This window comes from Zonotrichia leucophrys, chromosome 13, assembly GCF_028769735.1.
Source record: "Zonotrichia leucophrys gambelii isolate GWCS_2022_RI chromosome 13, RI_Zleu_2.0, whole genome shotgun sequence".
NCBI lineage: Eukaryota > Metazoa > Chordata > Aves > Passeriformes > Passerellidae > Zonotrichia > Zonotrichia leucophrys.
This window is the reverse complement of record NC_088183.1, coordinates 7,294,299-7,320,547: the sequence shown is the minus strand read 5'-3', so window position 1 is coordinate 7,320,547 and position 26,249 is coordinate 7,294,299. Positions and strand designations below refer to the sequence as shown.

Here is a 26,249-nt window from a genome sequence, read left to right as displayed (position 1 = left end):
AGTACAGTACATCTAATGTTGTGTTTTAAATGGTGGCCAATTTCTGCTTAACCTGGTTGTCTTTTACAGCACTCCTGTCCCAAACTCAGGACAAGAGCACTCAGTGTGACTTGGCAGCTCCTGAGATGTATGGAACTGTCATGGGCAGGTAAAAGATTAATGGGAAGGGCTCTCTCTTGATTGATGAATCTGTGACCTTGAGCAACCAGAGCACTTGCACCAAGTATATCTGCCATGTGAGACAGACAAAATGAAAGAGGCTCATGTTACACTCTCAGATCTCATTAAGCACCCAGACCAGAAACACCGATACTGGCACTGGCCATCTGCTCTGCTGTTTGCCTGGTTACAGGTCTGATAACACTTTCAGGGAGCAAAAGTTAATCAGACGTACAGATGAGCAATAGCACTGCTGCACAGGAAATTCAGTGGAACATAACAGTTTCTAAAAAAAACCCCCACATACCTGTTTTTACTTCATTCTGCTCTTTCAAACCACACAAGCTGGCGGTTAAAAAAATTGTTGACATAAAAGGCTGTAACTTTAGGCTCTCCAAATATTGACTTTTTTTATAAATAACCTGTAAAATCATAATAAAGTTCACTAACTTGAAATCTGCCAAATTGCAGTGATCTCCTGTTACAAACAGGATTGTTTGTAATTGCTTTTAAAATATTTTCTCTAATGTTCTCATTTGCTTATCTCAGTTATTTGAGAATTATTTTCTGTCTTGTTTCTCCACTCACAGTGTTGCAGGCCTTTCCATGTTTAATGTACTATTACCCCAGCATCCATCCCTGAAGAATAAAGGTTCCCTGCAAGCATTTTTCGAGAGACTTATGATCAACTGAATTTTCTTTGCTGAGCAGCAATTCCTGGAAAATCCTGCAACGTATTCAAAGGCTTTCCTACTGCTTTTGGAGAATTAGCTCTGGGCAAAATGATATAGTCTACTGAGGCCATATCTGACCCAGAAAGTATTAACTGAAGAATGTGCAGGACAGCTGCTTATCAGAAAGAAAAGACATGCAGTGGAGGAGAATGACAAGTAGAGCTACTGGAGTCAGTTGTGAATGACTGTCAGCTCTCCAGAGCCAGCCAGCTCGGGGAAGCAGATACGGCATTCTGCCGGAGCCCGTGCGCATCCGTAATGGAGCAGGCTCGGATATCTTAGCACAGGACTGCACCATGTGGAGAGGAGATAGTTTATCATCCAAGAGCATTTCAGATATATGATATGATAAGGCTGAGTAGAAATCTGAAGTATAGCAGGATTATTTCCAGCCAAGTGTCAACCCTTCCGTGGAGGACGTTCTGTGAGCAGGTTTGGTCAGCAGCATGCCAGGGTCATGTTTTCCAAAGCACTGATCTCCACGGATGGGGGTGGTGCTCCTCAGAAGCCGGACCTGGCACCATCCTCTTTCACACTGAGTTCAAAGAGAATGCCTCGCTGCACAACAGTGTGAGTGCCATTTATTTCCAGCTACATATCCACTCATACCTAAATGCAGGCCTCAATTCCTATTCAGCTTTCCCAGATCATAAACAGGGCTCTGGGACAGTTCTGGGTATCTGGGACAATGTTTTTGTTTTCACTATTCCTTTGGATGAAGTGATGTGTACCAAGTGACCATTTGCCACAGCATCATCAATTATTCAGCATTTTAACCCTCTGAAAAACTGACAAAATCCTTAATTTGGAAGTCATTATTTAGGCGTTTTGCTAGTATTACACCATGGATGGCACTTCCCCACCATCATTTCACTTGGCATCTCTCATCATAAAGTGTTGTTGTGCAGGGACAATAATAATAACGCTTAATGAGAACGTACTTTATTTTTCTAAATATCTTGGTTTGCATCCAATAATCAGTTCATGGAGAAAATTACGTGAGCCACAATGTGAGTTTCAAGAAGGTGCTGCGGGCGATTCTGGGGGACATTTCACAGTAAACATTGTTCCCGAGTGTGTCGCAGGGAAAGATCCAAGGCACTGGTCTCCCATTAAAAACACAAACATAGAAGACATGTTGTCTTTCCTAAAAAGCGTTTGGCCTATCACCCACATCGTCTCTGAGCTCATTCACTTCAAGGCTGAGTTCCCCACTTGGCCTTTTTCAGGAGAATTTAAAAGTTCGTTTCCAAACAAGTGACTATTCCCATTCGCCTTCTGTGGCCTCCTACTAGGAGCCCCATTCCTGCCATGCCCCACTTGCACGGCTCCAGCCTCCCTCCGCAGCCCCCCCGTTACTTTCACCCACTTTTCCTGAGCCGTACCCCCAAACCCGCTCCCAACTCCTCCCTCCGCATCCCCCCTGGCCCTGCCGCCCCTCCCCGGCCTCCCTCCGCGGCCGCGGAGCGTGCGCGCAGTGCGGGCGGCCTGGGCAGGTGGGGCGGAGAGCGGAGCGGAGCGGAGAGCAGGAGGAGGAGGAGGAGAGGAAGAAGGAGGAGGAGGAGGCGGAGGAGGGGGGCCGGCCCGCCCGCAGCCGCCGCCGCCGCCAGCGCCGCCATGATGCTTGTTTGCTTTCAATGAGTGTGAGGAGGAGGCGGGGGGGAGCTGCTCTCCCGTCCGGCCCGCGGCAGGAAACAAAGAGCCAGGCAGGCGGCGGAGCGAGGGCGGCGGGGGGACGGGGATGCTGCAGCCACAGGTAGGGGCGGCCCTGGCGCCCGGCCCGGAGCGGGGGGCTCTGCCCGGGGGGGTGGGGGGGCAGCACTGCGGGAGGAGCGCGCTGAGGGGGGACCGGCGCTAGCACGGCCAGGGGGGACCCCCGGGCTCGGCGGGGAGAAGCCCCCGCGCCGCGACGTTTGGGGGTGTCAGGGGGGCCCGAGGCCCCTCTGGACGTGGGGGAGGTCCGGGGTGGGGGGGTGTGCTGGGCCTGGGCAGCCGCTGCTGCGAGGACGCCCGGAGGAGGCTCCGCGGCCGGGGAGGCGGCGGGGAACGGCGGCTTTGGAAGCGGGGGCGGCGGGGAGGGGGCTCCGCACGGCCGGGCCGAGCCCCGCGAGCGCCCACCGGCGAGCGGGAGGCAGGGAAGGAGGCTGGGAGGGAGCCGGGCCGGGCGGCGCCGCGCAGGAGCCCGGCTGTGTTTGCATCGAGAGGCAATTAAGAGAAATTAGTATAATGGCATCTGGAAGCCTGAAGTTGTTTTTTTGTTTTTGTTGTTGTTGTTATTATTATTGGTGCTGGTAGGTTTTGTTGTTTTTGTTGGCTTTTTTTTTTTTTCCCTCACCGTGCAATTGAGTTTAAAATAATTTTTAACAAAAGGCCGAGGGAAATGACATCAATCGGGGGAACTGCCCGTCCACCCTCCACGCACGGCGCCCCGCGCCGCTGCCTCCCCGGAGGCCGATCCGCCTGGCTGGGCGCGCACCGAGGGGCGGCAGCGCTGCCTGTCAGCGGAGCGCTTCGCCTGCTCCGGAAGGAGCCGCGGCAGCCGCCCGCCCTCCGTCCTTCCCTCCCCGCCCCGCCGGCAGCGGGAGCCGCGGCCGCGCTGGCGCCGGGGCCGGAGCGCCGCTCGCTCGTTCCGGCGGAGGGAGCGGCGGGGCGGGCGGGAGCCCTGAGTGGCAGCGGCGGCGGCCAATGCGGAGCCGCACGGGCTGTGAGTGACAGCGGCGGCGGCCAATGGGGAGGCGCGGGGGGCGGGCGCGCGCGGCCGCGGGACAGGCGCATGCAGGGATAAACAGAGGGAATTGGGGCGGGGGGCGGCGGGGCTGGGATTGCGATCGCGGCGGCCCCACTGTCGGTCCGTAACCGGGCGGGGCCCGAGCGGGGTCCCTGCTTCGGCTGCGGCACGAGGAATGAGCGCCTGGGCTGCCCGCCGAACCGCATCGTGCGGGGGAGCGGGCGGTGGGCAGATCCCGCACCCCCCGGTCCGTGCTGGGGCTCACAGGACAGCCTTTCCTCCTCCAGAATTTTATGGAGAGCGTTAAGCCTGGGATCAGACAAGGCTTTAGAAAAGGAGATATCTAATGCACCTGTCTGTGTCTTGGTATCTATGGTGAACACGTATTTTATCAGCATTTTTTCCACAAACATTAAAAATTCATACGAAACCTATAGGTTGTAGTCCTAGGTTGGACTTGATGATCTTAGAGGTCTTCTCTAACCTGATTCTTTACTGCTTTGCTTTGTGTAATGTGAGAACTACATTCAAAACAAATTCAGTAAGCTAAAGGTTTTGTTGGCTTTTTTGTTCTGTGTTTTTTTGTTTTGTTTGTTTGTTTGTTTTTTAGTACAGCCATCTGTATTTCCACAAATGCACAGAAAATTGCATCACTGTAAATAGGAATTCATGGATGGTATTTGCTTTGTAACTAGAGTTGCAGATTGCCTGTTTTTTCATTTGATTTCTGGGGCTTATTTTCATAATCTAGATTTCAGCACAGTGGGTAACTAATTCAAAATCCAAGGGATTAAGAAATACCTGTGGTATTTGTCTGGCTTAAATACAAAGATGTGCAAGTGTTGACTGGTAATTGTATTGTATCTCGCATTTCTTTTCATTCTGGAGCAGGTCTCGTAATTGGGAATTTATCAACATTTCCACTGGGGTAATTTTACAGGATTATCCGCCCTCTGTTCTTCCTGCTGGTTCATCTGGACTCTGTGGAGTTTGCTGCTAGCAATGAAGCCTTCTGTGGGGGTTTATTCATGCTATTACTGAAATGGAGCCCTTCGCATTTGGATTAACTCTTTGTTCACTTTTCACCTGAATCGTTTGGATCAGCCCATGTTTAAAAAGGATCCTACCAAGCATCTTTTCTGTTTGCATTCTGAAGTTGAACTCTGAATACAGTCTCATGTTCAGGCTGTTTACTGTGCTTGAGTTTTAGAGGAAGAATTGAAATATAAAGATAGATGAAACTGTAATACTGGAGGGGCAGGTAAATACATTTGACATTTTATACACGAAGACTTGAAAACATGTTCTGAAGGGTCACAAATTGAATGAGCATGGTACCTTTTCAAGATAAGGCTGTACTAGATATTAGGAAGACATTCTTATAACCAAGTGCAATGTTTGTGGTGGAAACCACTGTCTTCAAAATGGTTCCAAGACTGAGCAAACTGAAAATTTTTTCCCAACATATGAACAAAAGAGTCTATATTTGAAAGTGTGGCTGTATAAAAAAATGGTTCTGTTAATCTGTTGCCAAAAAACTTAAATATTAGTGCTCATAGCACACTGTGCCATGCTGTTTGGCTCACCACTGTGCCAGGAGTCCATGTGGTGAACCAGAATTCTTCATCCACTTGTGCAGGCCCTGTTGCAGAGGCCCTGGTTCTGTTTGCTAACAGACTGGTGAATTTTAAATTATTATCTGTTTTTGTCACGTCCTTTTGGCTGTACACTTTTGTATGTGCAGTCTGAGCATTACACCCCAGTCTCAAACAGGGCCACATTAGGCAAAGTTGCTACACAGAAATCTTTAGGTATGAGAATGCCTTCAGTCTTCAGAATTGAAGGGATGTACAAGAATTGACACTTATTTCTATTTTCAGGAAGTATGTGTAGTATTGAACAATTACAGTTGTGCACATTGGGCTTTAAAAAGCTGCCAGTGGCCTTAAAACGCCACAAGAATATTCTCCACAGACCCAACCACCAGATTTTAGTTCTAGTTGCATGAGGCAGAGGTTGAGCCATGCCCAGTTGCATACAAAGTATCTGGGGTTTTCAATCCATATATTGAGGTTTTACACTACTTCCCATGTCAAAACACTGCCATTACTGATTCCAGTCTAAATTTAGCCTTCTCCATGGTGTAATTTTGAAAGCTTTATGCATAAATTGCTCAAGCTGAGTCACTGCAGGGTTTCATCTGTTTTGTTCCTTCTAAAGTCTTGGTGCTTCACACTTGGAAGTGTGATTATTGTACAATAGCCTGCAAGATTATTAGCATTGTGTTAAGTGACATAATTTATGTTCTTACATTGAAATTGGGCTGTACAAGTCCACTCAACAAGGGAGCCTTGGCATCAACTTGGGGACCTGCACTCTCAGTTTCTACATGGAGCAGTTTCTGCAGCTGACATCTTTGAGAGTTTACAAATGCTTAGGCAGGTCCCAAAGAAAAAGCTGTTTAAATGCTTAACATGTACTTTTAGCTGCTAATTGCACTTCCAAGATGGTGCTTGTTTAAAAAAAAAAGATTGGCAACAACTCAGTTTTTCCTTTTGTCAGACTCCAACATGAATCCTTTTGTTAATGCCTTGGAGGCCTTTTTTCTAGTGTATAAATCAAGGAGGGACTAGGAGCAGTAAATATATACAGTTGTTTATTTTAGAACTAAAATACTTGCTGTTAGGATTCCAATTTATGCTACAGTGGAGAGCTGCAGGAAGAGATTGATTTGACTTCAGATTTTTGTAGACTGGGAATGCTGTTAGTTGTTCTGTGGAGGCTGCCAGCTCGACATTGTGATCACAGCCTGGATATTTGGATGGCTCTCTTGTGCACCTTAGTTCATGTTCCTGGTATGCAGCCTTTATTCTGCAAGTGAAGGGGCTCCCTACCTGAAGACCTTCCTAAAGTTTTTGTTCCATTTTATAATACCAGTATCTCCAAAGCATCCTTTGAGCTTCCCCCTTTCTCCAGCAAGGCAGCAGTTGCAATTGGAAGACTGGGGTTTTCCAGAACATGCTGAAGCAATTTGAGTGATGGATCCTGTCATGAAGGTGCAGCATCTTGCCATGGTTAGGAGACCAGGAATATACAGTAATGTCATATCCTGCATGTTACAAATTATATGCAGCTTTATTGCTTGAGCTATTTTGGAGTGTATTGATGGGTGAGATGTGGATCCTGCACATTGATCTAACTTAAATGCCTCTCCACAAAAGTATCTCTCTGCATAAATCAGTTTGCAAAGTCAGGGATCAGGAAGAAACTTGCTCCTGAGACAGATCTTCCTTGTGATTTTTGCAACAAAGGCCACGTTTAGCCAACACCTCCAAAGACAGAGGGTTTGAAACTAAACTAAAACACCACCGGGGCTGGCCGTGCGCCATCTGATGTGTATCACCTGTCAGAGCAAGGAAATGGCTTCATAATGGCTGAGTGTAAAAAGTACTGGGGGATTTTATGCCACACTCTGACCATTAATGCTTTTAAATATTGTTTTAAAGAAGTTTTAACAGTTGCTCACCCAGCAGAGGAGCTTTGTTTGACAAAGCAAAGGTCTTGTGGATCAAGGGGAATTTCAGTGCAGCATGAATCACAATTCATCTGCAGAGTACTTTCAGGAATGGGAGCTTTTAGGAACAACTAATAAGGGTGAAGAATAATTAAAACTAGTAAGGAATCCTGTTTTGATGAGGAGCATGAAAGATCCACCTCTGGAGATTTGCAGTGGCCAGTCATGGCAGAGGTGCTTTCTGTACAGGGGACTAGATCACCTCATGGTTTCTTCTGATTTAGTAGGTCAGGACGTCTCTCTAGGGGCAGAATTTGGAAAGCTGCTGCTTTGGTTGCTCATCATCCATATCAGTACAAGCATTGCCAGAGTAATGCTCAAAACCAGCCAAGGATGTGGCTGAGCAGTGATACTTCATTATTTAAAAAGCCCCAGCCCCCACAGCCTCAAAGCCCCACTTTCTTAGCTGAGTCTCACTGTTGGTTTTCAGTATTGTCTCACAAACAGCTGCATCAACACAACTGAGAGAGGTGGTGCAGTGGAACATGGGGACAGGAAAGAAGTCTTGAGTTGGCTTTTTGCACAAGAACGTGGTTGTGGAAAAACATTTCTGGGCTTGTTGGTTAAATTTGAAGTAAAACCAATCTGTGAATTATTTGCTTGCTGTCAGGATGTGGCTAGATGTGTTGAGCATCAACTGTGCAATGACTTCTGTAACATCCTGACCTTCAGTTAGTTTAGCAACACTAATACTAACAAGCATTTAGGTATCTTGAAATTGTGTTCTAGGAAGGCAGAGATTTTTGGATATAGACACTGACATCTCTTGTCAAGCTCTAGTTCAGTTCTACAGCAGGAATGCTGAAAATGAGCTCATGTCCAAACTTCATTTAAAGTAGCTGAGTTCTCTCTTACTCCTTAGTTCTGTTGTGAGACTAAGAAATAGTGTTTTGTGTGGTGACTTCTGGTTTTCCCCCATGGAACAACAGAAATGTGGTAAGCATTCTGCAGACACATAAAGGAAAATGTGGTAAGGAACATGTTGGTGCATGTGCCAGTATTTAGAGTAGCTTACTGAGTTGGACCAAGATGAGAAATTTTGCACTAGGTCCCCTAAACAAAATCAGTGCTCTGTGTATTGTGAAGAATCATAACTAAATTGTCAAATATGATTGGATACAACCAGTGGAGTGGGAGTTTTATTATATTATTGTTTTGGAGTGTAAGGCTATTCTCAGCTTTCTAGAGACATTTGTAGGTGAAGGCTTTTAAGCCTTGGTCTTTATAAAACCTGAAGCTAAATGTTTTACAACACAGCTTTTCCTTTTTAAAGCTGGTCTTTTAGGTTCCATCTGACTTGTACAGTACACAGTTCTGTATGCAATTTATTTAAATTCTTAAAGTAATTAGTGAAGCTGACATCTCTTTAATATATTGGCTTTTCAGAATACACTAACAGAATGTGCAAAAAGCTGAATGCTGTGTGGTACTCATTAACCAGCCAATGTGGTTCCAGGGGTACCAGTTAAGGTCAGGCTTTGCTTTGCAATTTGGTTTTGTGTTAGTGTTTGTTTTGTATACAGCAGCCTTTTACTAGAGTCATAATTAGATACAATTTCTGATCATTAAGAGCTATTCTAATCATCTGGACCATGTTTGCAACACTGAGAACATTTGGATATCATGTTTCTAATGATTATATGTTGTGCAGGGGAAGGGGTGGGAATTTGAGGGGTTTTTATCATGGCTCTGATACAACAGGTCTGTCTTGGAGATCTGTCTAGAAGATGGAGGCATCAGGGACCTCTGTCCTCAGTTGTGCCTTTTTTACTCTGACCATTTTAGATTTCTCTTCTGAACCTAAACTAGTTTTAGTAGCAGCTGAACATGGAAGTGGCAATTGCTTCTTTGCATTAGTGAAATGATGGTAAACAAGTTTTTCACACTTGTGCAAGCTTTAGAGGATTACATGTACACCATTAAAACATGGAGCTGCACATTGCTTATCTGTGGGAAATTGTAATAGGCAGGGCTTGGGTAGAAAAAGTAGAAGTTGGGAAAATGACATCCTCCCTAGGCCTGCCACTGCCAGCTGGAGCCAGCCAGTTTGCATCTCCATAAACAAGTTGTTATGAAGGACAAAGAAACCTTAATTAAATTTGAAATACCTGCAGGTCAAAATTTAATACGCTCTTCTTAAAAATATGAAATGACTGAGTTTTGTACTTACCAAAATTTAAAGCCTGTTCTAGTCAGGCTAATGGAGTCTTCCTGATTTGAAGACAGCAAGTAAATCCTTTGACATTTATGGCCCAGTTTATCTGAACCAGGATGCTTTGCTTGGGTTTCAGGAGGGTTATGTTTCATTTTAGTCAGCTTTGGCTAGATTAAGGGGTTTGCTGAACTTTAACAGCTTTATAGATTTTTAAAAGAATATTAAAGCATTTGTCAGCTTCTGAGTTTTCTCTAGTAGAACTTATATATGCAAATTCAAATAACTCATCTGATTAATAATATTCCAGATACACTTACATGAATTCATGGATATTGAGTTAATCAGTATCTTGTATTTATTATTACACATGTTCACATGCATGTTCACAGCCCACAGCATTATCTCAAGTCTGAAAAAGAGGAAGGGTAACTCGTGGGTTTGTATTGGCAGTTGTTTAAAATTACAGTTTTAGAAGTCCTCAAAATAGGATGGAGAAGCATTACATCCCTGATGAAGCCATTAAATCTTACTATGCTAACAGCCACTAAAATGTGATCCTAGGGAGTGAAAAAGCACTTGGAATGAATCAATTGACTTCATCTTGACTCAACAGCTTTTTTTAAAATAATTTTAATTTAGATTATTCCAACATTGAGCTATAAATTGGGTTCAAGGGATGTTGACACCTTCCCACATGTTACAGTTGAGTCTCTTGCGAGGGGGGAGTGTTTCAGGAGTTGTCCTGGTGCTGCTGCAGTTCTGCCTGTGCCCACAGCTGGTGCGTGCCATCCCCTCCCCACGCTAGGCAAAAGGAAATTTTTAACTTAGAGCATGTGTTCTGAAAAATCCAGGTGTTGACCTTCAGCTGATTTCCCAATCAGATTTTTCCTAGCCTCATTTTTTCAATACCAAATGCTTACTGTAAAAAAAAAAATATTACTTGAACAGCTTTTTTTCAAATAAAATGCCAAGAGTGTTTGTACTAGTCCACAAATAATAGGTGTTTACACAACAGAGTTGGTATTTGCCTTGAAGTAGCATACTAGTAGGGAAAAAATAAATATGTGGTTTCTTGCAACACTGGTGTTTTCTTTGTATATATTTCAATAGAGGGATCTGGTTCTTGTCTACAAAGTTAAATGTAAGGTTTTATTTCAGTAGATATGCCAGTCCTTAAATTTCTGTTTATTCAGCCTCAGAATATTTATGACTTTAGTTCTGATGTACTATAGTGTGGATTTCTCAATTCAGAGGTAGATATAATTATTTTGGATTTTTTTTTTCTCTTGAGTGATGGCTCACACCTGTTTTCCTGAACTTTGGTTTATCTGCTTGTGTATTGTAGCAAAATATATTTTTCAGATATATTGCATGTTACAATACATTGTAGAAAAATACATTCTGTATAAAATACATGTAGTAACTATGTGTAACATAAATATATATTGTATAATATATTGCAACATAGTACACATTATGTAGCAAGTCATGTTTCTTGGCAGAATGTGAGTATTCTTCCATAATATGGTGTGTACCTGCTAGTAGTTGGGAAATTCAAAACCAGAGGCACATATTAAGATTTATTTTTAAAAAAACAAAATTTCAATTTAGTATGTTTTGAATAAGACATTTGTAGAAATAAGATAACATGAAGTTTAGAAGTCTTTGTAGGAACAGTATCAGGATAAAAAAAAACCATCCAGTTCTCTTGTTATGTCTTAGATGGGTGGGGTGGTGTCAAATTATTTTAAATAAGGATTTAACTGAGTTACATTAAATGTACTTCACAGGGCACTTGAGGTTTAGCTGGGTTGCATTGGGTATTTGATTCCTTTCCCCATCATGGTATCTTGCCCATGAATATTTTTCCATCAGTTTTCAGTATTGACATCACTCTCGAGTTTGTTGCCCAGGCATGGAACAGGCTGAGGATAAATTCAGTCATTGACTCAACTCATCAAGTCAAGTGTGTAAATTCTGCAGGGACTGACCTTTATCCTAAACCCTGTTCAAGCTGCTGTGGCTTTTCTGTGAGGACGTGCCAGATGTTGCACCTTGTCATCCTGGCCAGGGACAGTGTTGTTGCTTATTTGCCCGTACTTCAAGCTGAAATGTAATTAAGTTCCCATAGAAATTCATGACTTGCTGAGTAAAGCACCACCAGAGAGGACAGGGAAAGCAGCAAGCTTGATTCATGTTGGAAAAGCACTTTTTAAACAAGGGGTGGTGGGTCTTTGAGTAGGAAAGGGCAAATCTGCAGTTTTATAGTAAAACTGAAATATAGCACTATGAAATTATCTTAAAGATTTTTTTCCAAAGTAGAGTAGTTATCTTTTAGAGGTACTTGTATTCCCTTTGAAGAAGGTCACTGTTTGGAGTTGAAAGCAGAAATTCCTGTTAATTCTAATAAAGCTCAACAGTAGAAATTAACCCTTTCCATACAGATTAACACATCTGATCAGCCTATACATTGCTAGACCTGCTACAGCCTTAAGTTATCTAAAATGCAATGTACTTTGCCTTCAGTTAGGATTTCAGACTTTGTTCAGTGTTACTGTTTAACTGGGTGAGGGTAGCTGGAAGCAAGGGTTTGCTTCCTGCTATGGAAGAAGAGATTTTGTGTCAGTGTGGCCAGAAGTGCCATTATGGTGCTGTCCTGATTTCAACAGCTGCAGATCCACACATGCATATACAGGAATAATAACACAGGAGTGCAATCTCCCTCAAATATATATTTTTTCCTCTTTCCCCCCTTAGCCAGTTTAATTCTCTTCACCAGCTCCTTTGTTATCAGACAAAAGTCAATGCTGATGCAAGAGTGAAGTGGAAATACAGGGTCCTGGGGAGGAGGAACTGCAGCAGGACCAGCTTAGTTCTGCTTCATGCATTGTAAAACCACAGTGCAAGTGGTAGAGGGTGGGGAAGATCCTAAATTAACTTTGAATTCAAAACAGACCAGTCAATTTAAGAAACATTTATATTTGTGGGGAAGGTCATTGAAACCCATTTTAAGTGAAACTTGGGATTGCATGGAAAAGAGCTTCAGGGTTATAGGCACAAGGTTACAAAAGAATGGTCTGGGGTGAGCTTCCAGTTAGAGTTTGGAGAGAGAAAGGGGAAAAAAAAGTCTCTCATATGTGCTATTGTTTTCTTATGAAATCTTTGAGCAACTTAATAGATTGCTTTCTATCCTGCTACTTTTCAGCAGTTGAGAAGTAATTTATTTGGCAAGTAATACTGCACTGCATCAACAAATGGAAAATATTGTCCAATTGTCTTGTTACTCCTTACTTTATTAGGTCTAGATTTGCATCATTTATGTACTGTTTTTAATTAAAGTAGCAAAAGTTTGAGTAATTCTGCACTTGATCAGGTGTGGTGCTGCTTTGTTTACTTTCCCCTCCTGGCTATCTCCAGATCTGCTTTAGTGTGTCAGTGACAAGTAAAAGCAAGGGGAAGGAGGGGAATTCAAAAGAAGTCACTGATATGTGTTAGGAGCTTTCAGAAGCAGTTGTAATGCTTCAACATTGGGATTGAATTGAAATATTTCTAAAGGTACTCCCAGATTTGTAAATGGGTTTTATAGATAGTTCATAGTAACTATGGAAATAGTTATTTCGGAATAGTTGATTGGATCAGCTGAAATGACATCTGAACACTGTGTTGCTCTTACTTGTTCATAATTTTCTACACAATTTTAGAATTCAAGTTTCCCTAATTTAAAGATGATGTTTTAGGGGCAAACTTGACTTCTACATCCATAGTAATGGTATAAAAGATTGTACTTGGCCTGCAGGAGTTGTCCAATTTGTTTAGTTTTGAAATCAAGGTAATTTATCATGGTATTGTAGAAAGCATTTCAGGAAATGAAGAATTGCTGCAGTATTGGGGTGCTTAAAAAACCCCCAAAACCTTAATCTCAAAGTGCCTGCTCACCTACTTATTTTGTTTAAATCTTCTCATCATCTTCCAGTTTCTACCCTTCCACAGAAGGGTAGAACAGGAAAAAAAGCTGTCACCTTTACTGCCCTGTCACTCATAGCAGGCTCATTTCTCCATTTTGAAGACATTATTTATTGGTAGTTTCCCCAGTCACCTGGAGCATAGTCTAGCTTCCACTTTGCACATGTCCATAGCCAAGGACACTTAGCATTCCAAATGTCTTGTCAGGCAATGAGCTGAATTCCCTTCATTCTTCTGTGAGTAGCAGAGTATCTAAACCACCTTGGCCTCCTGGAAATCCTTTCTAGACCATCAGCTCCTGCTGACGTGGTGCCCTCCATGGGCCTGGTGCTGTGGCTGGTGGTGACACTGTCCTTGTCCAGCACAGCCCCAGTGCCCAGGCTGGCCGTGCATGGCCTGCCTGCAGCCATGGCTGTCACCTGGAGGGACAGGCAGCACCTGGGAACACTGGGCTTTGTCTGCAGTGCTCTGTTCTGAGGGAAGCCAGAGCTCCATCCCCCACCTGCTGCAGGAGCCAGCTTTGTCAGCCCTTGACATAACAAAGCTCAGGTTTTTCCTTCTCTTCCTTGTCCCTGTCACCCTTCCCTGAAGGGGCTGTTGGTCCCTGTTGTCCCTCACCCTGTCCCAGTGCCAGTCTCTCAGCACCTCTGTACAAACAAGGGCTCAGGGCAGTGTCTGCACTGGAGGCTTGAGCTGGAATTCCTGTGTCCCACCTGGGCCCTGCTGAGCTCATGGGCCTTGCTTGGCTCAGTTTCTGTGGGGAAAGGGGTGTTCATTCTGTGTGGGGACTGAGTGACCCACGGTGGGGGTGGGCAGCCACACTCAGTACAGCTCTCAAGCTTTTCTGTTTCTACAGCTATTAAAATAACAATTTTAGTCACCTGGTACAAGGTAGTAAACTATTTCATTTGCATTCAAACATACTTAATGTCCTTTTCATTAAATTTATGTAGTCTGGAGCATTTTCCAGGAATCCATGTCATATCTTTGTTATAAAGATTTTCTCCTTTACAAACTGATTTACTGTATGCAGTAAGAACCTAACATTAATGGTGTTTCACCATCTGTATTGGTGTAAGTGAAAATTACAGGTGGTATAAGCTCTTTTGAAAATTACCATGATGATTGTTAAGAGCTGCAGTTATCAATGTTTCTAAGGATGTTCAACACTATTTTATGGGTCTTACTAAAAATTACTTTAGTCTGACAAAACTCTATTACTTAATCTGATGTTTACTTTACCTCAGCTTTTATGTTTTACTGTAGCAGCTTAGCAGGTGCTAAATTTGGATTTGGGGAGGTGGAGAAAGGAGACAGTAAGAGACTGATTTTCTTGAACTGCTCAATGCTGTGAAGTTTTGAAATGCAATTGAAGGTGTTGTGCTTGTATTTTCTGCTGTACTGTGAGATGCTATCCAAAATTAGCCTTCCTGTCAGTTCCTGAGACATTTTGAGTTGTGGGTGATAGATGAAGATGTGCTAATGCCTGGTGTGACAGTGTCCTGGATGTGCCTGTGCCAGTGATGCTCTTGGGCAGCAGTAGCTCCTTCAGCCAGGAGGCTCTCAGGCATTTGCTGCTTTTTTGGCACCTGGTAACCCTAAACAGCAGGGACTCATCCTCTGAGAAATGCAGCAGTGAGGAGGGAAAACCATCCAGAGCAGGAGCTTTATTATAGAGAGGGAGGGTGACTTCATTGAGATGGAGTGACTGGGAGTACAGGATCATCAGGATCCAGTGTTAAACCCCCAAATTCTTAAATCTCTAATTGTTTTAGTGTACATTAACAAAACCCACTGGAAAAGTATGTCATCCTCTCCTAGCAGTGAGCAGTGATACAGTGCTGGTACCAGCAAAGCTGTTAATTAGTGCATGTGATTGAGTGTGCTCTGGGGAGCGTTCGTGTTCCTGTACTGAATGAGATTTCTGTCTTTGCTATACCTGCTTCTCGAAAAATTGGAACATATTTATTAATTCAGGGAGCAGCAGGAAGAGAAAGCAGTAAATGTCTGACTAAGGTAAATGTTTCCTGACAAGCTGGAGCATTCCTACTTGGTCTTTGTGAATTATATATAATTATGTGTAGAAATTTCAGAAGAGATGCTCTGTACATTACTCTGATATATATTTTTGCATATTTACTGCGGGAAGAAGTTAGGCTTTTACATTTCTGGAGATTGTAATCCACTCTCCTCTCATTTAATTAGTGAAGTTTGATGAAAAAAAGTGTTACACTTGGCGATTCCCACACCCTGGGTACTCAAATGCCTTCACTCTGGAAGGAGCCTCACCCAGCTGCTATTTATAATCTGATCCTTTTACCCACAATTCACTTCTTAAAGGGGAATTTCTTTTCACTGCAGAAATCTGGTTTTGACCAGTAGTGGGAGTGGGAAAGGGAAGGAGGAGTGTGACTTAGTAAAAGAGCTGTTATATTAAAGTAAGCATGTGATACCTAAAAGCTTTATTTTAATTAAGATGCATAATTGTCAGAAAGTTTTGGTGGATTTCTTTTGTTTTGTTTAACATGCAGAGTAAACATTTTTGAGTAAAATCAGTAAACAGATGATAAGTCTGGTTGATAGTCTTATTTACTAGGAGTTATTCTTTGATTTTTTTTTTTAAATATAATGACAACATTTTTCAGTTTGTCACAGGAAATGAAAAAATGAGAAAGCCTTAAAAGACTTGGTAGGAAGATGTCCTTAGAAATTTGACCAGTATTGCTGCTTGCTTATTGAGTGCATTTGGGTAGTATTACCATATTGCTGAAATGTATTTTGATGAATAATTGCATAATGTTGCTTGTAATATGTTTTTAAGTGTTATTTGAGCCAGCATTGTTTAATTTCTCTATTTCATATAAATAGATTTATAGCTTGTTGTTTGTTGGAGAGGAATGTTTGCTTCTCTGTCATGGTGCATGATTGAGTATGGTAAAAAGAACCTAGAAAAATTATTCTTATAAAGTTACCAGGAATGATGTGAAAAAGAATGAGACGAATGAAGTTAAATTTTGGTATAAAATACCTGGTGGAAGAAAGTGATAGAAATATTTACCTTGGGTGCAATATTTTCAATAATACCTTGGGTTGCAGAGAGTAGGGTGAAGGTTAGATTAAAACCTATCACTTTGCAGATTTAAAGAATTGAGGATCTTTTTGAAACCTTAATTCTTTTCTTGATGCTGATTTGTGTGAAAAGCTGAGAATTGCAGTAAACCTGGAACTGATGGGTAATCAGAGTTATTAGCAAATATTTTCTCTAAGGGTATGAGATCCCTGTGGTCATGGTCATCCCTTGTTGAAGAAACAGGAGCCTGCAGTGGGATGTGTTGGTTTTGAGGAACACAACATAGCCATGGAAGGTGGTGGGACAATTTCTAAACTGCTTTGCAGATTCTGGTGAATTTTTGAAGGGGGCTAAGCTGTTGTCTGCCATTCCAGGAGTCTTAGGAATCTGTTTTTCTATTTTATAGCAGTGTTTTCTCTTCAGCAACATTTGTAAATTGGCACATTATCTGTAGTTTGGAGAAGTATTTGGTACAAAAGCCGAGTATGAAATTTAACTGAAATGGGAATTACCTTCTGAAGAATTCTCAGTATGTAATATCTCAGTTAATCCCTTGCCTTTTGGTTTCAACAGGAATGCCCAAGGAAAAGTACGATCCACCTGATCCACGGAGGATGTACACAATTATGTCCTCAGAGGAAGCAGCCAATGGAAAGAAATCACACTGGGCAGAGTTGGAAATAAGTGGTAAGGAACTGAGGCATGGTCCTGAGTTAAGAACTCACTGCAAGTAGTGTGGGCTTGGAAAATCTGGGGTGGAGTTACCTACCTTGAAATGAGCCAGCAGAGCACAGGGAAAGCTGAGGGTGTGTGGGGGGAAGAGCTTGGGCTGGGATAACACAGGGAGCTGTGGGAGGGGTAAAGGTGGGGCAAGTGGGAAATCCCCATGTGTAGGAAAGTTTTCAAGGTGACGATATGGATGTGAAAGTGAGAGCATGAATTGAAGATTTAACTTCTCAAAGAGAACAAGGTGAAGTTGGGGTTGATCTGTAGTGGTATGTTCTTACTGTAGGTAATGTAACAACAAGGTATTAGTCCATGAAGCAAAAGTTTTCTGTTTAAAAGCAGTTGTAAATTTTGCTTTGCTCTTAAGAGTAAAAACAAACACCAAAGCCTCCACAATCTGTGCAAGCTTTGAGATATTATTGTTGGACTCTTGAATCTTTTCTGAAAAGGTCAGAATTCATAAGCATGTATTTCAACTGGTCAACCAGTCTCTTGATTTGTAGAGTAAATCCTGAGTTTGCTACAAAAAGTGTTTAACAGGAAATTCAAGCAAATATTTTAAGAATTAAAAAATTTTGTGACATTTTAAACTTAGGCTGTAATTTTGTGTAGATACAAAGGTTCTTTAAGCAAGGGCAAAAATTGCCATGTGGGATTTAAAATGGCTGTAGAGAAATTTGAGAAGAAGAGAAATTTATAGAAGAAGGAGTAAACAAACAGTTCTTCAGATTGTGAAGAATCTTTCCATCCAATTCACTGAATCTGTGCCTTGCTTCCAGTACCACGTGCCTCCCCATGTGAATAGCATTCTTTACTGAAGGTTACAGATGCAGAAACCCAGTTAAATGCTGCTTCAGGAATCAGCATTATACATCAGCATTAGGCTTGGAATCCTCTTGGACATCTGCTGCTCTGCATAGGAAGTGCATTAAGTGATGGCTCTTTCCTTTCATGCCTGGTAATCTCACTGTAGACTGATTCCCGCCGAGGGAGGTGCTGCAGTGGAGAGCCTGGATCAGGGATGTTGATTGGAAATCCTTTCAGCTGCAAGGCTTTCTATGATCACAGTCACCTGTTTGCATTGGGGGTGGGGGAGAGGTGCTAATTCACTTTTAAAATGCAAAGAGCTATCCATTTGTGTTTAAAGCCTTTCAAAAGATTTCTTATTGAGCATTAGAGGAGCATCAATCCCTTAAGAACTGTATGCATTTGCCTTGCAAAATAAAATGGGCAGTGTTTTTTGTTTCATTCGTGTTCACACTGTCCTTTCCTTGCAAAATACTTGGTCACATAATACAGCTAGCCACAAATGTTTTAACTGATGTCATTTAAATCGTGTTTTTTCATGACAGGCTTTTTTATGCTTTGTTTTGTTACAGCTCACTGGAAATTATGCCACTATTAAACATTTTGTTGCCAGGGACTGAGTCCCAGATGCACATGTCTCAGAGTAACCTTCCCTGGGCACTAAATATGAATTCTTGAATTATGAATTATTATTCTTGAATATGAATTATTTTGGAGAAAATAATTTAAGGAAGGGAATTAACAAGTGTGTGTGTTGGTATAATATTAACTAGATTGTTGTTAACCTTGATGAGTCACAGTGGGCATTTTAAAGTTCTTCCAGCTAACGTTTTGCCTTGGAAAAACTGGTAATGGTACTCCTAATGCTTTTGGTACAGTGAAATGATTTATGTAAATGAAAAAGGATTTCCCCTTGGAGGAAAAAACTCTTGGAGACAAGAAATATTTTGAGACCTTCTGATGATATCTCACATTCTTTGCAGGCAGCAGTGTAAAAATCTTGATTCTGTCACACAAATCCATGTTTCCACACTTCAGTTTATACAAAAAATCATACCTTTTTTAAAATATCTGGCAATAGTTGATACAGCTTTTCGTTGAATGCCAGATGGAAATCCATGCTCTCAACTAAGCATCTTAGTCACCCTAAATATAGTGTTTCTATCTGTTCTTGGCTGGATTAATGCCATAGAGTAAAGATTTTTTGGTTTGAAAGATGTGCAGAAATAAGGGATGAACCAAAGCACTGTCTTTCATCTCAGACACAAACTATAATTGAAAAAAATCTGTTTCTTACACTTCTGTTAATGATAAATCATGGTCAGCTAGTTATTATGTTTTGTCTTGTATGGAACTAGATAAAGACAGATGTTTAAGCCTTAAATATGGATGAGGAAAAACAACCTCAAGCATCCTTGGAAATATCTTGCATTTTCTCACACAATGACAAATGTTTCATCTATAGAATTAGTGTTTATGGAATTTACATTGAATAAAATAATAATAATAGTAATAATAGTAATAATAATAATAATAATAATAATACCCACAAGCAAAACTCCCCCTCAAATTCCCCTGCCCCATACACACTTGAGAAATGTGCTATTATTGCCAAATCTATGGATTTTAAATGTTCTGTTTTCTCTTGTACCTTTCTTCCACAGGGAAAGTGAGAAGCTTAAGTTCATCTTTGTGGACACTGACCCATTTGACAGCTTTGCATCTCAGTGACAATTCCTTATCCCGTATTCCTTCAGACATTGCCAAGCTTCACAATCTGGTATATCTGGACTTGTCCTCTAATAAAATCCGCAGTTTACCAGCAGAGCTCGGAAACATGGTGTCACTCAGGTATGTAAATCCTATCAGGAGTTAAAATTCTTCTTTTATTATCTTTGTAGCAATAGTTCAAATTTCAGCATAAGTAAAATCCCCTTTTCTCCCTTCTTATCTGCCTCCCTGAATACTTGCTGTGGGCTGTGCAGCTACAGCAGTACTGGCTTTTGTGTGATCTCCTGTTCTGATGTATGACAGCACAGAATGAGCCTCAGAAGTGCTTGGTTTGATGGCAGTCACCCATTTTATATTTTTCCTTATCAGGTTTCCTCTCAGGCATCTCTTTCCAGATTTTTTTACAAATATTTTATGTGGTGTTTGTCTCAAAGAGTAAGTGAAGCACCAAAAAAAAATTGCTTTTAACTCATAGTAAGGTAGTAAAAAGATCAGATTAAACATTTATAATTGTGTTGACTACAATGTTGTCCTCTTTATTCACATTCAGTAATTATATTTAACAATAGTTCTTGTTCTGTTTATTGTATAACAATTGCAACATCTAGGATCATCTAGTATGTCAGTATCATCTCCTCCCCACCTTTGCTGTGATGTAACTGCATTCCTGTGCAAACTGGGGAGGAGAAAAAAAATGTTGTAATCACAGCTTTTCAAGTTTTTTTTCCCTTCAGTTTTGCAGTGCCAAGATGTACAAAGTTAGCCTGGAAGTGAAATGTGAATAATGGTGCCTATTTAGATTGCACTTAAGGCTGCAGCATTTTACTTTGTAAAAACACTGTTACATAAATATATAAATTATTTATGTAAGAGTAAATATTTACAGGCAACAGTCTTTTGCCCTTGACCCAAAGGAAGAGCCTTATCTTGGGTTTATTAGACAGTTGCCAGTAATTGCCTTCATTGCTTTTAATTTTGAAGATACTTCTGAACAGCTTTCTCAAATCCAGAAAATGCAGAGTCTGAAAGTAACAAGAATGTTATTAGAGCAATGGACTGCCAGCACAGCTTTCATGAAATTGGAAGCAAAACAAGTTTGCACATAGAAATATCTGTCATTGCATTTTCCTCCCCTTTAGAAAAGTCTGCTCTGTTGGAGAGGATTAAACTAGCTGATTAAATTGGTGCTAAAAGCTCAAATTCCAGAGCAGTTCAAGCCTCAACCTTGGAGGCTGAGCAAAGGGACCTTGCTTTTTGAAGTATAATTGGCAGCTCTGTTTTGTAGCATGTTGTATAGTTGCTTTCAACTGGAGAGGAGTCTGTTCTAAGCTCCAGTTCTTTGCATTACTATTTCAATTAAAAGCAGTTATTAGTTACAGGTTTCTTCCCTTGTTTATTCAACTCCTTGGATATTGTGAAGTAGCAGCCCTAGATTTACTGGAATAGTCTCAAATTCATCTTTGTACTTAATTAGCCTCCTTTCAGTCTTTTTAAAACATTTTTGTAAATGTAACACTTGTGACATGGAGATAGCTTAGCAGTGCAGAGTCATCAGTAATGTCAAGTCATTATGCATTCTTCCCAACACCACTTCTGATTTATTCTGGCCAATTCTATGAAGCTGCAGCTCTTGAGAGTCCTAAGTTTCTTCTGAGCAGATGAGGGTAAATCTTGTAAATGTGAAATGTGTAGCTAAGGTCTAGGATCACATAAGCTTTCTATTTATGACCACAACACAGCACTTGAGCCCAAATCTCTAGTTGTGCATGAACCCATTGTGCTCCTCAGTAATTGCAGCTGCTCCGTGGTTTTTTTTTTACTGTAGTGTAAGTGAAGAAAAGCCAAAAGCACATCCTATATGTGAGAGCACATTGCAGGTCCCAGCTGGGCCAGGATTTTGTGTTCCAAGCTGGTGTGGCTGCAGACTCTTCCCCTGGAGTCTGGGAAGTTGTTCAAACTAATGGTAATTCAACCATGGGCATTGCTGATATCCCAAGCCACAGAAATCATTTGTGCTCTCAACACTGAGAGCTGATAACAGCTCCCCCCCCAGCTCCCACACCTGGAGCTCTGGGTTTGGTCTGTACTGTAGAGCTCTCCCAAGACTCCTTTCATCTCCCTTTTTACTGCAAGTAGTTGAAAAAAGAGATGTCAGAGCAGTAGGATTTCTGATCTTTGCAGAAAAAGGAGAGAAAAATAAACAGTGTAACATGTTATCTTGGAAAGCTCAGCTGTAAAACAGATCCTCTTGATATGCTTGAAAGAGCTTGAGTGCACCCCCAGTACATTTGCAGGTGACACAGAGATGGGTGGAAAGGTTGATGTGCTGGAGGGCAGGAAGGCTCACAGAGGGATCTGGACAGGCTGGGACCGTGGGCTCAGTGCTGTGAGTTCCCTCAGGGGAGGTGCTGGCTCCTGCACTTGGGTCACAGCCCAGCAGTGCTCCAGGCTGGGGGAGCAGGGTCTGGGAGGCTCCCTGGTGGGGGTGTCAGCAGCAGCTGAGCATGAGCCAGGTGTGCCCAGGGGGCTGAGAAAGCTGATGGCACCTGGCCTGGACCAGCAATAGTGTGGCAGCAAGACCAGGGCAGTGACTGTCCCCTGTGCTGACACTGCAGTCAAATCCTGGGGTCGGTTCTGGGCTGCTTAGGACAAGGAAGACACTGAACCCCTCCAATGCTGTTCTGGAGAAATCAACAAGAGTTAAATTAACTCCTGCTTCCAGGTTTCCTTTTTCTTTTTGTTGCCCAGAAATATTTATCAAGTCTCTAGATACCAAGTTCTGAACACTTTTGAGCAGCAAGTTTATTTCAAGTTCTATTTCATAGAATCAATCTCTGATTAGTGGGGATCCATTTAGGAAAGTGAAAAGTTTATTTTTTCTGCCCAGTTTGTTGGCATATCAGAATTCAGAATATGAATTCTGCTCCTGTCTGTATATTGCTTTTGTGAGTTTCAAAGCACATATTTTGTCTTACCACTGAAATTATGAACCCAAACCAACAGAAAATTACCGCTGCAAATGACTATGGTAATAAAATGACTATGTAATAAATAACTATGGTAATGCCATCACTGTAATCATACTGCCGTGATCTTGGATTTTTAATTTGATTTCAGGGATGTAATTTCCCTTTATTTCTTAATCACAGCTGACCTGTTTCATGGTCTGATTTGTCTGAGCTGTTACTGCATCATCACTTGTAGATTCTAAAGTGTTTAATTATTGCTAATGTTCACAAAATGTCTGACTTTTTAAGATAAACTCTCCAAACAGATCCTTTCCTGTGTACTTCAACATAATGTGTTTTGTCTGGTGTATGTGTCTGAGTACAGCAGGATTTCCCTAACAATTGCTGTTTAGTCTCTGAATTTTTCAATATTGTGCTTTGCTACTATATTGATTCTCTTCTAGTTCAATTTTTGTACTGCTGCAGATAAACATTGCTCTGTTTTCAGACCCATATGATTCTTGCTCTGTCTACAGGGAACTACATTTAAATAACAACCTGTTACGAGTTTTACCTTTTGAGCTGGGAAAACTGTTCCAGTTACAGACTTTGGGTCTGAAAGGTACTGCTGTTTTTTTCTTGGTGTCTGTGCTTCTTTAGTGATACTGCTGCTGAGCTGTAATGGCTGTAGTCTGCTAGTTCAGAAAATGTTACTGATTAGCAATCCAGATGTAGCTGCTCACTCCACATTTATAAATACTGTTGCTTAGGGATTATTTAGAAAAATAACAGGTTTGACAGAGCAGTGCCCATAGAAAGAGGTTTCCTTTTCTTTTTGCAAACTGTGCAGAAGCTTTCTGTTGCTTACATGGGGGTTGAATGCAATTCTGCTTTAACTAAGAAATAGTCTGTGGTTAACTGGGGTACATCTCCAGCCAGAAAGGGAACATCCTTTGTACAGCTGCAGCGTTCTGTGCTGTTTGTGCAAACAGCAATTTAAGGCTTTTCCTTTCCCCCCCCGCCTCTGAACTTTATGGAGCCTAGCTGTAAAATTGCTGACCTTGGGGAATTTTGAGTCCCTAAATCAGAAGCCCTGAGAGATATAATGCCTCTATACACTCTTAAGTTTCAAAAGTCTGTTTATCTCCCCCTTAAAACTGGGCACTTGCAGTGTGTGTTGTCCATGACAGCTTCTGCAATCTGCTTATGTTTGGCAGATGGCAGAGTCTCTGCTGAGGTCTGACTGTCAGATCAGCTGCTGGGGGATGTCTCACACTGAGCAGAGGTGGCTCCTGTGTTTGGGCTCATCAGCTCTGCCTGTTGTACCACAAGTTCTTCCCTGCTCTTAGTCCAAGCACCACCTTTGGGATGCTCAGTCCCACAGCAGAATCAGCAGGGAATATTGTTAAACTTCACTAGGGCTGTCCACACATGCAGAGTTTTATGGGACTGAAGACCTGAGATCTGTAATCCTGAAGTAGTTCATAGTAGATCTTGTCTCCAAGATGTCAGCTTTCAACACTGATATGCAAGTCTGCAATAGTTCTGTGTATTTTATTCAATATTCCTGTGAATTGGTTTGTAGGAAACCCACTTACACAGGATATTCTGAACCTGTATCAGGAACCAGATGGGACACGACGGCTACTGAACTATTTGCTTGATAATTTGGCAGGTACTGCAAAAAGAAGTAAGTGATCATTCTTCAAACATTTCTTTCTGCTGTGTTAAATAAATGTGATTATCACTTGTATCTCTATTTTAAAATGTTCCCATAGTTTCGACAGAACAGCCACCTCCAAGATCCTGGATTATGTTGCAAGAACCAGACCGTACAAGACCAACAGGTACTGTTACACTTCAAGATTTCTCATTTCTTCTATTTTCCTTTTAATAAAAGCTGTTGATCTTTACTGGAAAAGAAGTTAATGCTTAAATTAACCAGTCATCTCGGCAGTGCTGACCAGCCAGCTGAAGTCATTCTATCCCAGTTGGAACGCCTGTTCCAGATTTACCCATCTTTCACTCTAAAGTAATTTATTTTTAATTAACGTCCCCCTCACAGGAATTGAAACTGTTGGCCACAATTAGTTAAATGGTGTGGAATTATAACAGGCTCAATTTAACATTCGTTGAAGAATAAAAAAATTGAAGCATTTGAGCATGATTTCCAAAAAATGTACAATTAAGTAACCAGGGTATCATCCTTGATTCAGCATTTTTCTTGCTGTTGGGATTCAGGTCATGTTTAATTCTTTGCCTTTTTTTTTTTTTTTGCCTGCATAAATTGTTTAAAACACAGTTTTTTCTATTTAGCTGCACACCAGAAATCTTAGTGTATTTCTCAATTATTGCAGTGTCTTCTCTTTCAGGACTGATAATTCTCCCATTATTAAGGTGATTGCTTCAAAGATCATGATGTTAATGCAGTGTCTGTTTTGTTGTCACCTATTTATTGGTTTTCAAAATGCTAGACTTTGACCCCAATCAGACCAAGATTCTTTTCTTCAGTTCAGTATATCTTCAGTGATCTTGTTTCTTTTTTCTACATTTGAGAGGAGCTTCCGAGTCTTTGTTGTACTACAAATTCTTTAAGTGCTTTTTAAAAACAAACCAACCTATAAAACCCAGCAAAACAACCCCCAAATCCATGCTGCTGGATTACCTGTCAAATTGCCCCAACCTGTCTCATTATTGCTCCTGTTTCAAATTAATAGAGAGGAGATATTTCTTGTCCTATGCCTGAATGGCTTTTTGAGGTGAAAATATTTAAGGGGTAAATTTGCCTACACTTTTTCTTTGTGTGAAAGGATCCTCACCCTGCCTATGGATCTGTTACAGTTTGTGGTGGCAATAATTAAGGTAGATTTTAAAGACTCTAAGTGTAGACTTGCAGACCTTTGTGTGGCTGGCAGATACAAGTGTTCAAATACTCTTACTTTGTTTTGAGTTTTTCACAGTACAGCACCACTTAGCATAAAACACATTTTTCTGCTCTTCACTGTGTTAACCATATAAAGGGGGGGTGTTTGTTTCCTAATTAAATGCTAGAAGACAGCTGCCATAAGTCCAAACATGTAATTTGTCTCCCTAGAAGAACTAACAATTTTTTTAGCACTGATACACATGCTGTGTTTTGGTTGAAACAAATGAAGCGTGAATTGATAAATTTGCAGAAGACAAAAGTCAAGAACACAATTGTAATTTTTTTTTAAAATCTATCAGTGTGTAAGTAAAATTATTGTTCTGCAGCCTTGTTCTCTGTCATGTGTTACAACGTCCTCTGTGACAAATATGCCACCCGGCAGCTGTATGGCTATTGTCCATCCTGGGCCTTGAACTGGGAATACAGAAAAAAAGCCATTATGCAGGAAATACTGAGCTGCAATGCTGACATCATAAGTCTGCAGGTAAAAAAAATACACCATTCTTTCTTTTCCTTTTCTATTCCCGTGTGCTGGTTTCTTCACATTAAGTGTATTTTTAGTAAACGGTCTGCTTTCAAAACCTTCTGCAAACAAAAGAAAAAGAAGTGGTGTTTAGAACATTATTTGTTGCTTGACATCAAAAGAAGGCTCAGCCCCCGCAGTTGGAATGGGAACCAGCAGCCCCTGATCAAAGCAGTGTTGGTGGGGGTGGCTTTGTGCCTGTGTG

At 41.5% G+C, this 26,249-nt stretch overlaps 1 protein-coding gene across 2 annotated transcripts in view; it reads left to right on the top strand.

Annotated features, from left to right (window-relative positions):
- Window positions 1-2,477: 2,477 nt before the first annotated feature.
- The window catches only part of CNOT6 (CCR4-NOT transcription complex subunit 6), a 32,681-nt gene continuing 8,909 nt past the window's right edge, over window positions 2,478-26,249 (top strand). Inside the window, exons 1-7 of one of the 2 annotated variants that reach the window (XM_064724938.1) lie at window positions 2,478-2,649; window positions 16,957-17,070; window positions 19,581-19,767; window positions 23,132-23,217; window positions 24,181-24,270; window positions 24,374-24,442; window positions 25,848-26,005. In XM_064724938.1, coding sequence (XP_064581008.1) covers window positions 16,959-17,070; window positions 19,581-19,767; window positions 23,132-23,217; window positions 24,181-24,270; window positions 24,374-24,442; window positions 25,848-26,005 — 702 coding nt within the window. In that variant the 5' untranslated portion in view covers window positions 2,478-2,649; window positions 16,957-16,958. Of the gene's footprint in view, window positions 2,650-16,956; window positions 17,071-19,580; window positions 19,768-23,131; window positions 23,218-24,180; window positions 24,286-24,373; window positions 24,443-25,847; window positions 26,006-26,249 lie in introns of both variants that reach the window. The other variant, XM_064724937.1, reaches the window with a different exon arrangement.